This window comes from Dendrobates tinctorius, unplaced genomic scaffold (genome assembly GCF_039654945.1).
Source record: "Dendrobates tinctorius isolate UK_male_01 unplaced genomic scaffold, ASM3965494v1 ptg000377l, whole genome shotgun sequence".
Lineage (NCBI taxonomy): Eukaryota > Metazoa > Chordata > Amphibia > Anura > Dendrobatidae > Dendrobates > Dendrobates tinctorius.
The window spans coordinates 1809303-1824238 of NW_027362043.1; the positions used below are offsets into that span (position 1 = coordinate 1809303).

At 45.3% G+C, this 14936-nt stretch overlaps 1 protein-coding gene across 1 annotated transcript in view; it reads right to left on the bottom strand.

Annotated features, from left to right (window-relative positions):
- LOC141075888 (cartilage oligomeric matrix protein-like) overlaps positions 1-14936 on the bottom strand; it is a 579419-nt gene that overhangs the window by 82499 nt on the left and 481984 nt on the right. The window contains exon 14 of the mRNA XM_073563079.1: positions 9405-9583. Within this exon, the coding sequence (XP_073419180.1) occupies positions 9405-9583 (179 nt within the window). The remainder of the gene's footprint in view (positions 1-9404; positions 9584-14936) is intronic.

Sequence of the window (14936 nt, forward strand, 5' to 3'; positions counted from 1 at the left end):
GTAAACAACATGTAATATAAAGGCCAATAATGGTTCAGGAAGGGAACCTTCAGTTCATCCTTGAAATGGGTTTAAAGGAAAAAAAAGAACAAACAAGAACTGATAGATTGCACACCAATTCCAATTAATTTGTTAGTGGGAATAATATGAGATTTTAAGCTGCAATGTGAGTTTTCCAGATGAGAGTATTCACCTCGACATACCCTCACCACGATGCGTGTTTTGCGGTTTTTGGGTGTAGCACATTGACTCAAACCTAATCCTTTACTTTGCACATTGCAGCTTAAAATCTCATATTATTCCCTGTAACAAATTAATTGGAGTCGGTGTGCAATCTATCAATCCTTGTCAGTTCCTTTATTCCTTTAAATCCATTTCAAGGATTAACTTAAGGTTCCCTTCCTGACCACTTATTGGCCATTATATTGCATGTTGTTTACTATATTCCTGCTTCTGTCAATTACTTTGAACTTGGTGTTTTTTAAGGGTATGGAGAAATACATGATGTCACAGTACTATTTAAATTCTTTGTAATTTTTTGTATTTTATTTTTTTGTTGCCTCCACAGCCTTCTCTATATGATATTTTTGCTTAAAAACCTTTGTATGAACAAAATAGAATGTTATCATAGATCTCTTTTCAATTCGATCCTTTATACCTATGGCTTGAGTTATTAGTGTGTCATTATATAATATTGTAGCCTATATTTTCACCAGATTTCCCTTCTTTGGGCTGTATCTAAGATTTGTAATGCCCTGGGAGCGGGGAGGAGTAGACTAGCTGATGTGATCTCTACCATTCACAGTACACAGAGATCGATTCTTGCTCTTTGTCCTTTTTTTAGGACACAGAGAAGAGCAACAGCAGCAGCATGGAGGAAACAACACAGCAGTGGTGATCTGTGATCAGTGAACATATGAATCCAGTTCTGTAGCTGAGCTAAAAAACTTGTTGGAAAGTCCAGCATGATCTTTCTGTGTCTCCCTCTGACAGTCTCCTCATTCTGCTCTTCTTTTACCTTTCCCACTCCATATAAATACAAACGCATCCTCTCCAAAATTGTATGATCAGATATATCACAAAGTTTCATCTATTAACCCATACCATTTCAATTAAAATATTCCAGCAGCCTGCAGTTACACTGAGTGGGAACTTTGTGCATACTATCTTACCAAAAAGTTAAATGTATGTTGTAGATTCTAGGCTTTCCTCATTGGAATCTTCTGGCTATTAAAATTGGCTGAATAAGAGCAGTTTCACACATCCATGAAACAAGGATCATGTATAGATTACAACACCCAGCCCAATCAGACTGATTGCAAGGTCCCATATATGTGGCAGATATGAGCTAACTGCCACATATATGCCAATTATTTATTATTATTATACATTCTTATAGCACCATTTATCACATGGCATTTTACATGTGAAAAGGAGTAAGTATAGACAAATACAATAAACATGAGCAATACAAGACACACACAAGTACAGAAGGAGAGAGGACCCTGCCCGCAAGGGCTCACAGTTTACAGGCCAATGAGACAGGTAGCTCAGGTCTGGACATCTGGCCAGGTATTGCAATCTGATTACAATCATGGAAATATGAATCTGGTCTAAATATAACAATACAACTTGTATTCATGTCAGTGACCTTATGTTGCTACCCTGTTGGTTGGTAACAGCTGGTTTATGCCAATCTGGCTGTCATTTTTGATGTGTATTTAAAGGGGTTTGTTATGATTGGGTCATTGAGGAGGAGAGCAAGCCCAAGCTAAGCCACAGAAAACCAGAGAGGTTGGTAACTAAGCGGATTGCAGACCCCTGATCCTATCCACACAACTAGCAGTAGCCGTGGAGCGTGCCTACGATGATCCTAGATGCCTCGGCACAGCCAGAGAGCTAACTAAGCCTAAAGCAAGAAAGGGGAAATCTAAACTGCCCCAGAGCAGACCCCAAAGGAATAGATAGCCCCCAAACATATATTGTTGGTGAGACAAGATGAAAACACAAATGCAGGTAGGAAAATAGACTGAGCAAACGATGGGGCCCACACTGACCAGACAGGACAGGAAAGGAAAGACACTGTCTGCAATCACGCAAAAAACCCTGCAAAAAGGTCCAACACGTCTGATGCAAAAATACTGAAGTCGCATGACTTCGCCCACTATATCAGCACTCTGGTATTGTCATGTTGGACGCTGTTCACACCACAGCATCCGGCAGGCAGAGGTAGTTCCACCTCCAGCCACTATAGCCTCAGTGGCGCCGGCCTGGTCTTCAGGCTCTCAGGGGTTAATCCTGCTGGAGACCAGGTTGGATGGTTAGTCACGCCCACGGTCTTTAAATAGTCATGCTGGCCTATGGGCGTCGCCGATTATAGCTTGTGTTTCATACCAAGTGGTTCCGGTCTGGAGTGGAGGTGTTCAAGAGAGAGAGATTCATATCTGGTGTCGTATGATCCGTCGTTATCCTTTCTCCTTCCCATATTTGTGTTTAGTTGTGCCCTGTTCACATTACTGTTTATTCCTGTGTGTGTGCGGCGCAGTGCAGTTTAAGTTCTCCCTGTCTGTCATTATTTGTGTGGGAGCTTTGGTGGTGACTTCTCACTGGGTGGAGGGTGGAGGGTTAAGTGCAGGGCTGAGCAGGAGATAAGGAAAGGTCGGAGGCTCAGGCATTTGCACCTTCAGCAAAAACCCTGGGTTGAGGGTCAGACAGGGTTTCCCCTAGTAAAGGGACACCACAGGGGCCCCGGGTATTTCAGCCTTAGTTGAACTAAGCCCCCGTGACATTATAATCGGCCCACATTTTTTCAGGAGTCCATGGATCCATTAGATTCCATAACCCGCCAGTTGGCGGCGCTGTCCATACAGGTCTCCGAGTTGAATGGGGCAGTTCAGCAGCAGGGCCTGGTAGTAGCAAAGGTGCAAACGGCATCTGCAGGTATCGGTGCAGAGCCGAAGTTTCCGCTGCCAGAACGATTTTCAGGCGATCGCAGCAAATTTGTCGTATTTCGGGAGGCCTGCAAATTATACTTCCGCATGCGGCCAATATCCTCAGGTAATGAGGCCCAGCGAGTAGGGCTGGTGTTGTCATTACTGAGTGGTGACCCCCAAGCATGGGCATTTTCCTTACCACCTGACTCTGCTACATTTCATTCGGTCGATAATGTTTTTTCTGCCCTCGGGCTCATTTACGATGACCCTGACCGACTGGCTCTAGCGGAATCTAAAATCCGCGCCCTCCGCCAGGGGGAGCGCTTGGCAGAAGACTATTGTTCGGAATTTCGCTGCTGGGCTGTAGACACACAGTGGAATGACCCAGCACTGCGGAGCCAGTTTATTCATGGGGTATCAGGGAGGGTGAAACAAGCCCTCCTGATGTATGAGACTCCGGCATCATTGGAGTCTGCCATGAGTTTGGTGATACGTATTGATCGCCGTTTTCGTCAGGGGGCACAGGAGACGCTACCTCTGGGGGAAAACAGAGGTGCAGGTGTGGTGGAAGTAGATGAGTCCCCTGAACCTATGCAGATTGCTGGCGTGGCACAGGTTCAGCCTCGCGCTCCGGGAGTCCGGAAGTCCGGAGCATGTTTCTACTGTGGTAAAGGAGGTCATTATGTTAACGTTTGCCCGGTACTACCTAAGAGGGTCACACCGGCGGAAAACTGTTAAGCTCAGAGGGTATGGAGGAGACCCAACTGAGCGTATGCATATCCTCCATGATGGTATCTCAATGTATGCTCCCTGCCAAGGTTATTGTCGCCGGCAGAGAGCTACCTATATCAGTGTTTGTGGATAGCGGTTCCGCCACCAATCTCATAGATGAGGAGTTTGCACACACCGCCGGGTTTAAGATTGAAAAACTTCCTCACCCCATACAGGTGGTGACCATTAATGCTGTTCCCCTCCCTCAAGGGGAGATTACTGAGTTTGTGGCAGAGGTGAAACTCCACATTGGGGTCCTACATTCTGAGTCGGTTACATGTAGGGTCCTCCGTAATCTCCCAGCTCAAATGGTCCTGGGTTTTCCATGGCTGTCCAGGCACAACCCGGTAATTGATTGGAAAACTCAGGACATAGTACAATGGAGTGGTTTCTGCCAAGACAATTGCTTGGCCACATGTGTGTCCGCCGTGACGCCCAGCCTGCCGGAGGCTTTGCAGGATTTCGCGGATGTTTTCTCTGAGAAGGGTTGCTCAGAACTGCCTCCACATAGAGCCTATGACTGTGCTATTAGGTTAAAACCCGGGGCCAAATTACCTAAGGCCAGGATGTTTAATATTTCTGGTCCTGAGAGACAAGCTCTGAAAGACTACATCGCGGAGAGTCTGAGCAAAGGTCACATCCGGCCTTCGTCCTCGCCTGTAGCCGCGGGGTTTTTCTTCATTAAGAAGAAAGATGGGGGGTTACGCCCGTGTCTGGATTTCCGAGAGTTAAACCAGATTACTATCCGTGATCCCTACCCAATGCCGTTGATCCCGGATTTGTTCAACCAGGTAGCGGGGGCAAAATGGTTTTCCAAGCTGGACCTCAGGGGGGCGTATAACCTCATAAGGGTCCGTCAGGGGGATGAGTGGAAGACGGCGTTTAACACTCCTGAGGGTCATTTTGAGAGTCTGGTTATGCCGTTTGGGTTGACCACCGCGCCTGCCGTTTTCCAACATTTTATTAATGATGTCTTTGCTCATGTCCTGGGGAGATTTGTGATTGTATACCTGGATGATATCCTCATTTATTCTAGCGATCGGGACACTCATTTGCAGCATGTTAGGCAGGTGTTACAGTTGCTCCGGGAGAACCAGCTCTATGCTAAGCTGGAAAAATGTTTATTTTTTGTCCAGGAGTTGCCCTTTTTGGGATATATTGTGTCCGCAGCTGGTTTTAAAATGGACACCGCTAAGGTGCAAGCGGTGTTGCAATGGGAGAGGCCGGAGAGTCTGAAAGCACTCCAGCGGTTCCTTGGGTTTGCGAATTATTATAGGAAATTTATAAAACACTTTTCGACTGTCGCCAAACCGCTCACGGACATGACAAAAAAGGGTGCCGATCTGGCGAACTGGCCTGAGGTGGCTATACGTGCATTTGAGCGTCTGAAGAATAGTTTTGCTTCAGCCCCCATTCTGGTGCAACCAGACGTGTCTAAACCTTTTGTGGTAGAGGTTGATGCGTCGGAGGTGGGAGTGGGGGCAGTACTGTCTCAAGGCTCGTCCTTGAGCGAGATGCATCCATGCGCCTACTTCTCCAAGAAGTTGTCGCCGGCCGAACGGAATTATGATATCGGCAACAGGGAGTTGTTGGCCATCAAACTGGCTTTTGAGGAATGGCGACACTTCTTGGAGGGGGCGGCTCACCAGGTCACAGTTATCACCGACCATAAGAATCTGCTCTACCTGGAGTCGGCCAAGCGTCTGTCTCCTAGGCAGGCTCGCTGGGCATTGTTTTTTACTCGTTTCAATTTTCTTGTGACGTACCGTCCCGGGGCTAAAAACACCAAGGCGGATGCTTTGTCTAGGTGTTTTCCGGGGGGAGAACCTCGGGAAGAGCCGGTACCCATCCTCCAGAAAGGGGTAGTGGTCTCGGCTCTCACGACTGAGGTAGAGGCGGAGATTGCCGAGGCCCAAGAGGAGGTATCACCAGGACTTCCCGCCAACAAATCATTTGTACCCCTGCATCTTCGGCCTAAGGTGTTGAAGGAACACCACGATTCGGTACTGGCTGGTCACCCAGGGGTGAAGGGCACCTTAGAGCTGGTATCGCGTCGTTTCTGGTGGCCCAAAATCCGGCAGGACGTGGTCTCGTACGTGGCAGCTTGCATCACGTGCGCTAGGGCTAAGTCACCCCGAACCCGTCCTGCTGGCACGCTACAGCCTCTGGGGGTACCCAATAGGCCATGGACAGAAATCTCCATGGATTTTATCACTGACTTGCCAGCCTCGGCAGGGAACACGGTCATCCTGGTGGTGGTTGACCGTTTTTCAAAGATGGCGCATTTTGTGGCGTTGTCCTCTTTGCCCAATGCTAAGACGTTGGCTCAGGTATTTGTGAAGGAGGTGGTCAGACTCCACGGAGTACCGTCTGACATAGTATCTGATAGGGGTACGCAATTTGTGGCGAGGTTTTGGAAAGCTTTTTGCTCAAGGTTGGGGATCAAGTTGTCACATTCATCGGCGTTTCATCCACAGTCTAATGGACAAACTGAGCGCATGAACCAAAATCTAGAACAGTATTTACGATGCTTTGTGTCCGACAACCAGGAGGAGTGGTCTACTTTCCTTCCTCTGGCCGAATTCGCATTAAATAATCACCGCCAAGAGTCATCAGGAGAGTCTCCATTCTTTTGTGTGTACGGTCAACATCCTCAGTTTTGTACCTTACGTCAGGGTGACTCCGGGGGTGTCCCGGAGGAGGATCAGCTAGGAGCCCAATTGTCATCAGTCTGGAGGCGGGTGAAACAGCGTTTGTTGAGCATGAGTGCCAGGTACAAACGGGTGGCTGACAGTAGACGCGTGCCAGGTCCGGACCTGTGTGTGGGTGAATGGGTGTGGTTAGCTACGAAGAACATAAAACTCAAAATCCCTTCTTTAAAACTGGGTCCAAGGTTTATTGGGCCTTTTAGGATTTCTGCCATCATTAACCCAGTAGCTTATCGGTTGGAACTTCCCGCGGTGTACAAGATACACAACGTGTTTCACAGGGCTTTATTGAAAAAGGTGGTAGGCTTGGTGGACACGACGCCGATGCCACCTCCAGTCATGGTGGATGGTGAGTTAGAGTTCGAGGTCGCCAAGGTAGTGGACTCTCGAGTAGTACGCCGTACTCTTCAGTATTTGGTGCACTGGCGGGGGTATGGTCCAGAGGAGAGGTCTTGGGTTCCAGCCTCAGACATACATGCGGATCAGCTGGTCAGTTCTTTTCACCGTCGTCATCCGGACAAGCCGGGTCCTATGAGTCTTGAGGGCCCTGGGGTCCCTCGTAGAAGACGGGGTACTGTCATGTCGGACGCTGTTCACACCACAGCATCCGGCAGGCAGAGGTAGTTCCACCTCCAGCCACTATAGCCTCAGTGGCGCCGGCCTGGTCTTCAGGCTCTCAGGGGTTAATCCTGCTGGAGACCAGGTTGGATGGTTAGTCACGCCCACGGTCTTTAAATAGTCATGCTGGCCTATGGGCGTCGCCGATTATAGCTTGTGTTTCATACCAAGTGGTTCCGGTCTGGAGTGGAGGTGTTCAAGAGAGAGAGATTCATATCTGGTGTCGTATGATCCGTCGTTATCCTTTCTCCTTCCCATATTTGTGTTTAGTTGTGCCCTGTTCACATTACTGTTTATTCCTGTGTGTGTGCGGCGCAGTGCAGTTTAAGTTCTCCCTGTCTGTCATTATTTGTGTGGGAGCTTTGGTGGTGACTTCTCACTGGGTGGAGGGTGGAGGGTTAAGTGCAGGGCTGAGCAGGAGATAAGGAAAGGTCGGAGGCTCAGGCATTTGCACCTTCAGCAAAAACCCTGGGTTGAGGGTCAGACAGGGTTTCCCCTAGTAAAGGGACACCACAGGGGCCCCGGGTATTTCAGCCTTAGTTGAACTAAGCCCCCGTGACAGGTATATTCTGAAAGCAGAGCAAAAAGAGGCCAATCTAATAAGGGACAAAAACACACTGGCTTATGCAGTAACATATGGGCGGTGATTCAGCACAGCCCCAGCCGGAGCTGGCTGACCCACACAAAACTGAAATAGACAAACCCAGATCAAATGTGAACAGAATAGCAAAAGAACACTTAGCTGAGCATGCAGGGACTGAGCTGAAAACTAAGACCTCAGGAGGCAGAAAAAATCACCAGCAGGGATAGAGGGAGTCGGCTATCTTAAATCCAGTCTGAAACCCCAGATATCCAATTGTCGTCCTCATTATCAGGTGGCAAGCCTTTGTTATTCAGATCAGCTCCATTACCTCCAGTAACCACCAGAGGAAGTTCAGAAAGAGAACTCGCAACCCCTCCGTCAACCTGACCAGCTCCACCACCTTCAGCAGTAACCAGAGGTAGGCCAGAAAGCAAATTCACAACAGGGGTTATTTCAAGCTTTTAAATGGTTAAAATTCAAAGTGGTTGTAAAAACAAGTAAATGTACAACTTATGTCTTATTAAAAATGCTCTCCTTCATCAAAAACAGTAGAATTTGTACTTTCAGGCTTTGTGCACATGTAGATTTTGGTCCTGCTGATTTTCCAGCGTGGATTTGTAAAAATCCGCAGGTAAAATCTCAGGTCAAAAGACCTGCGAATTAGACTGCGGTTTAGCCCTGCGGTTTCACACCTCTACAATGGAGAAGGTGTGAAACCGCAGCGGAATCCGCACAAAGAATTGACATGCTGCGGATTTGAACCCGCATCAAATCTGTGCGGAAAAATCTGCAGCATGTGCACAGCGTTTTTCAGTTTACCATTGAAAACAATGGTACTGTACAACGCACCTAAATCTGCTGCGGACCCGCAGAGCCTGAAACGCTGCGGATCCGCAGCAGAATCCGCACCGTGTGCACATGGCCTCATGGTTTACTGCTTGTTGCCAAGATTACCGGTTACCTTGCAGTGTCACAGTGGCCAGTTGCCAATGTCAGGAGCATGCACAAGGCTCTATGCTTTAAGAGCCTTCAAACACCACTCTGCTGTCTAGATCACTGATTTTGGCCTGTTCCAGTGGCCATGTGCTTCTCTCATGCTGCCCAGGCAAAGAAGTTATTCCTAGCAGAATGTAAAAGTGCTTAATTTGGATTAGAGGTGCATCCATGCTGATGGTCACATGGACAGTCTTCAGAAAGGTACTGCAAATGGCAAACAGGATGCCAGGAGGCAGAAGAGGTACCCTCGTTAAAAACAACACAAAAACATTCCTTTAAGTCCTGACTGCTGTATCATTATGCTTAAAGGTGTTTTGCCATGACCAAAATACATTTTAATCAATACATCTTGTAATAATAATAATAATTTCCACATTTGGATGTGTAGAAATAAAATGTTCCTGTGCTGAGATAATTTTATAAATGTACCCCTGCTGTGTACTGTGTAATGGCTGGGTCTGACCTTGCAGGGACATAGACTGGTCATACCACAGCTCCTGAGCAGTGGAGGACGCAAACGGGTATACAGACAGAATCTTACAGTCCCTTTAAAATTAAAATTTTCCAGGCCTGTCAGGGTGCCTATATTTTTTTTTAACATTTCTAAAAGGTCCTGGCTTTTTTTTTACATTTTGGAGATTTCTGTGATGCAGATGCTTACGTAATGCTTATTTTAATGACAACATGTGAGATGTTTTATAAACCTAGATCAGTCAGCATTTGCAGGTCCTTGTTGTTTGCGCCATTTTTTTGTATTTTAACAAAGGAAACAGCATCTACAGTTTATCAGAATACCTCATTTAAAACAATCCAATTTGGATCAATTTGGGCATCTCCCTCTGGGTCCAAGACAACTGTTTGGTAAGCTCTGAAGTCTGTAAGCGTGATTTCTGCATTGTCAGGACAGACATCCACTCTGTCAACCACCAAATCTCTGTCAAAATCTCCTTCGCAGGCGTCTCCAATACCATTTCCTAAAGAAAAAAAACACTGTATCATTTTTTAATATACTAAGAATTATTTATGATCTAAAAGAACAATTCCAAAAATTATATCTCCTTTCTCCCCTTTGGTAATTTTGTGGTACAAATGACAAGTAGACATTGAATTATATGCATATTAATACCAACAAGAAATACAAAAGGCATGAAAATATTCTGATCTATCTGGTGCAATTTCCCCAAAACAGTGACATTGTTTTTGTGCTACAGGTATATTCTTATCATCACACAAAAACATATTTTAGTGCTGCGATAGAGAAGGGATACAGTTTCTTAGCGAGGCTTGGTGTGCACACATCAGTATTCCCTTTTTGTAACAGTACTAAAAACTGTTGTCAGCTGCACTCTTCTTTTAAACTGTTTTTTTTTTCAAGATTTTATATGAAACAGCAATTTGGTATGGCTTTGCTTTATATATGCTGTAGGCTATAGTCCAGAAATGTAAGTACAAACAGTTGACCATAAAGGAGAATAAAAGGTGAAAACAAAAACTCAAAAGGAAGGTGGAAAGTAGAACTGCACAGCTGCAAAGAGATAGTTATAGGGAATGATGGAATCATGATTAGTTTACAGATGTGTTAGTAATAGTGATGAGCGAATACATTTGGCACTATTCACTATTACAGAACGCCAGTGACTCTCTGTCCGCAGTCTCCAACATCATGTCCGCCCTCTATCTGAAACTCAACTTTTCCAAAACTAACTTCTGCGCCTGCTGACTACTAACCTCCCTAAATCTGTAATTTCCCTCTCCATGGGTAGCACCATAATAACACCCTGGCAGCAGGTGCACTATCTGGGTGTTATGTTTGACACCAATCTCTCCTTCACTTCCCATATACAATCTCTTGCCAGCTTGCTGCCTCTTACACCTAAAGAACATCTCTAGAATACACCCTTTTCTCACCATGGAAACAACAAAAGTCTCAATGTCGCCTTGATCCACTCCCGCCTGGACTACTGTAACGCTCTATTAATTGGCCTCTCCCTCACTTGACTTTTCCCTTTCCAGTCTATCCTTAATGCAGCAGCCAGGGTCCTTCAATTCCATAGCTAATCAGTACTCAGACATGCCCGCTCTAAGCCAGTCGTTACACTGGCTGCCCATTCACTACAGGATCCAATTCAAAGTGCTTGCTCTCACCCACAAAGCTCTCCACAGTACGGCATCCCCTTACATCTCCTCCCTCATTTCTGTCTATCGGCCTAACCGACCGCTGCGCTCTGCAAACGACTTTCGACTAACCTCTGCACTAATCCGTACCTCCCATTCTCGACTCTAAGACTTCTCCAGCGCTGAGCCAATCCTTTGGAATTCTCTACCCCAAGAAACTAGGACCATCCACAACCTGCACAGTTTTAGGCGCTCACTCAAAACACATTTGTTCAGAGAGGTCTATCATGTTCCCTAGTCAAAGTCATTTTATGTGTTAGTGTGTGTGTGTATCCCATTCACTATCTCTGTCTATCCCCTACTCCCTCAAGATGGCTGGACCATCATTGTAAATACACACCTGTACTTTGTATCTCCCCCACCTCATTGTAGATTGTAAGCTCTCACGAGCAGGGTCGTCTTATTTTGCTTCAATTATTGTTTTGTTAACGTTGTTAATTATGACTGTTGTGTTTGAAACTGTTAAACTGTAAAGCGATGCGGAACATGTTGGTGCTATATAAATAAAGATTATTATTATTACTTGCATGGATAGTACTGTATTCAGGCTATTCGTTACTCGGCGAGTAATTTGCTATTCACCTTGGTATATTTGAGTGACCTGCCCAGCATGTTTGGTGCTTTATTAACAGCCAATGAACATGCTGGGCTTGCTTGCCAATCCCAGTAATGCCGGCACCATCTTTGGTGTGGCATTACTGTGATTGGCTGGCCTTACAGCATCATAGGGGATATTTAATCTCTGCAGGCGCCATCTTATGCATATTACAGCCGGAAACAGTGTAGTGAGAGCTTAGTGTGATTGTAGGGAGAGTGAAAGCACAGTACAGAGTATAAGGAGAGTTTTTGATTACAAAAATATCTTTTAAGAGCTACTGAGAGTGACTATTAGTTCTCTGTTAGGTGGAGATAGCGTAGGGAGAGATTTAGTAAGTGGGAAAGGAAATGCAGGCACCTGGGTGTTATCATTGCAAGTACATGCTGGAGATTTCTGCTAGTCTGCATTGTGTTGTATAGTGTAGGAACAGACTGTGGGATTAGGGAGAGATAGGCAGGGTTTCATCCACTACCATAATATACAAAACAGCTGTTTTTAGAGTCAAATAATATTACTCAGTACCAGCATATACTAAACACATTTTTTCGGAGCTACATAAAATTCCTGCATACCAGCATATACTAAATCACTTTTTTTTTTACAGCTAAATAATATTCCTCAGTTCCAGCATATACTAAACATCTTTTTTAAAAGCTAATTGCTATATAATATTCCTCGCCTATTGCTGAAATTGCTAATATTTATTTAGCAGTTGTGTGACTGGCACAAAACCTGCTTAGATACGCAAACGTCACTATTTACCAGTAATTTCCCTTAGGCTGGGTTCACATTGCGTTGGGGTGTATTTAATGCATCCGTTACATAGCGGCATTAACGCTATGTAACGGATGCGTTAACACACCCATAGACTGCTATAGACAAGCGCATTGCCAATGCATGTCATAAACGGCATTCTGTGACAGACCCTCGGATGCGGTCTGCAGCGTCCGAGGGTCCATTACTGCTAGCGCAGATGAAGCATCTGCGCTAGCGGGATCGCATAACGTGATCCAAAAAAGGCAGTTGCGCTAGCGCAGTCCGTTTAACGCATACGTTGAACGGACTGCACTAACGCAATCTGAACCTGGCCTAAGTCTACTGTTGGCGTGTGTCATAAAGGCGATATGAAAAAAATTCTATTGATTAAATAAATAGAGTATATTCATCTTGCAGCTGTGCGGCTGGCGCAAAGTCTGCAGAGATACACAAATGTCACTATTTACCAGTGCCAATAATTTTCCTGAGCCTGCTGTTGGTGTGTGTTGTAAAGGCTATAAAAAAAATTGAATGTTTGACTGTTTGTAGTCTGCCACACATGGCACAATTCATGTCTAGATGCCTTTCCCAAGATCCTCGCGTGAAAGACTTTTGTCCACCATATAATACTGGCTGTGCACCTTTCTTGACCCATAGTACAAGGAGAAATTTCCTTTTCTCATGTCGGAGGCAGACATGTCATTTTCAGTGCATGCATGCCATAGTGTTGTGAGTAGAGTTGAGCGATACCGTCCGATACTTCAAAGTATCGTATCGGATGGTATCGGCCGATCTTTAAAAAAAGTATCGGTATCGCTGATTCCGATACCGGAAGTCCCATTCAAGTCTATGGGACTTCCGGTATCGGAATAAGAAAAACCCTTTCCTGCCCTTGTACAGCCTCTCTGGGGTCTGTACGGGCCTTTCGGGGGGCTGTGCCGGCCTGCCAGGGGGTCTGTGCAGGCTCCGGTGGTCTGTGCCGGCCTGCCGGTGGTCTGTGCAGGCTCCGGGGGGCTGTGCCGGCCTGCCGGGGGGCTGTGCCGGCCTGCCGGGGGGCTGTGCAGGCTCCGGGGGGCTGTGCCGGCCTGCCGGGGGGCTGTGCCGGCCTGCCGGTGGTCTGTGCAGGCTCCGGGGGTCTGTGCAGGCATCGTCCGATGGGACTACAAGTCCCATCGGGCGATGCCTGCTACCATGACAGTGATTGACACATTAGCCAATGATGGGACAGTAGTAGTCCCATCATCCGGCTAATGTGTTAAATGTAAAAAAAAAAAAAAAAAAAAAAAATTACATGCTACATACATACAACATGCATACTACATACATGCTACATTCATACTACATACTACATACATGCTACATTCATACTACATAAATACTACATGCAACATACATACTACATATATACTACATGCATGCTACATACATACTGCATGCTACATACATACCACATATATACTACATACATACTACATGCATGCTACATGCATGCTACATGCTACATACATAACACATATATACTACATGCATGCTACATACATACTACATGCTACATACTACATATATACTACATGCATGCTACATACTACATGCTACATACATACTACATATATACTACATGCATGCTACATACATACTGCATGCTACATGCATGCTACATACATACTACATACATACTACATGCTACATACATACTACATATATACTACATACATACTACATACATACTACATGCATGCTACATGCATGCTACATACATACCACATACATAACACATATATACTACATGCATGCTACATACATACTACATGCTACATACATACCATATACATACTACATGCATGCTACATACATACTACATGCATGCTACATACATACTACATGCTACATACATACTACATATATACTACATGCATGCTACATACATACTACATGCTACATACATACTACATATATACTACATGCATGCTACATACATACTACATGCATGCTACATACATACTACATGCTACATACATACCACATACATACTACATATATACTACATGCATGCTACATACATACTGCATGCTACATGCATGCTACATACATACTACATACATACTACATGCTACATACATACCACATATATACTACATACATACAATACATTCATACAATACATACATAGACATACAGTACATATAACATAGAGTAACATACTTACCAATACTTGTCACATTGTTCCCCGAAGCCATTGTCTTTTCCGGAATAAATATTAACATAACAAACCACAAAAATACTCACCCACGATCCGAAGCAGTCCACGAGTGTGTCCCACGACGATCTTGGGTAGAGAACTGCAGCATCAGCTGTTGCTGCCGTTCTCTACGGGCTGCAGGAATCCAATGACGGAAGGTAGGTATCCTTCCGCACTGTATTCCTCCGCCACTTAAAAAAAAAAAAAGTCCCTAGTCTCACTTTATGCCATTGCTGTGTGGGAAATTCCCACGCAGCAATGGCATAAAGTGAGACTAGGGACTTTTTTTTTTTAAGTGGAGGAGGAATACAGTGCGGAAGGATACCTACCTTCCGTCATTGGATTCCTGCAGCCCGTAGAGAACGGCAGCATCATCTGATGCTGCAGTTCTCTACCCAAGATCGTCGTGGGACACACTCGTGGACTGCTTCGGATCGTGGGTGAGTATTTTTGTGGTTTGTTATGTTAATATTTATTCCGGAAAAGACAATGGCTTCGGGGAACAATGTGACAAGTATTGGTAAGTATGTTACTCTATGTTATATGTACTGTATGTCTA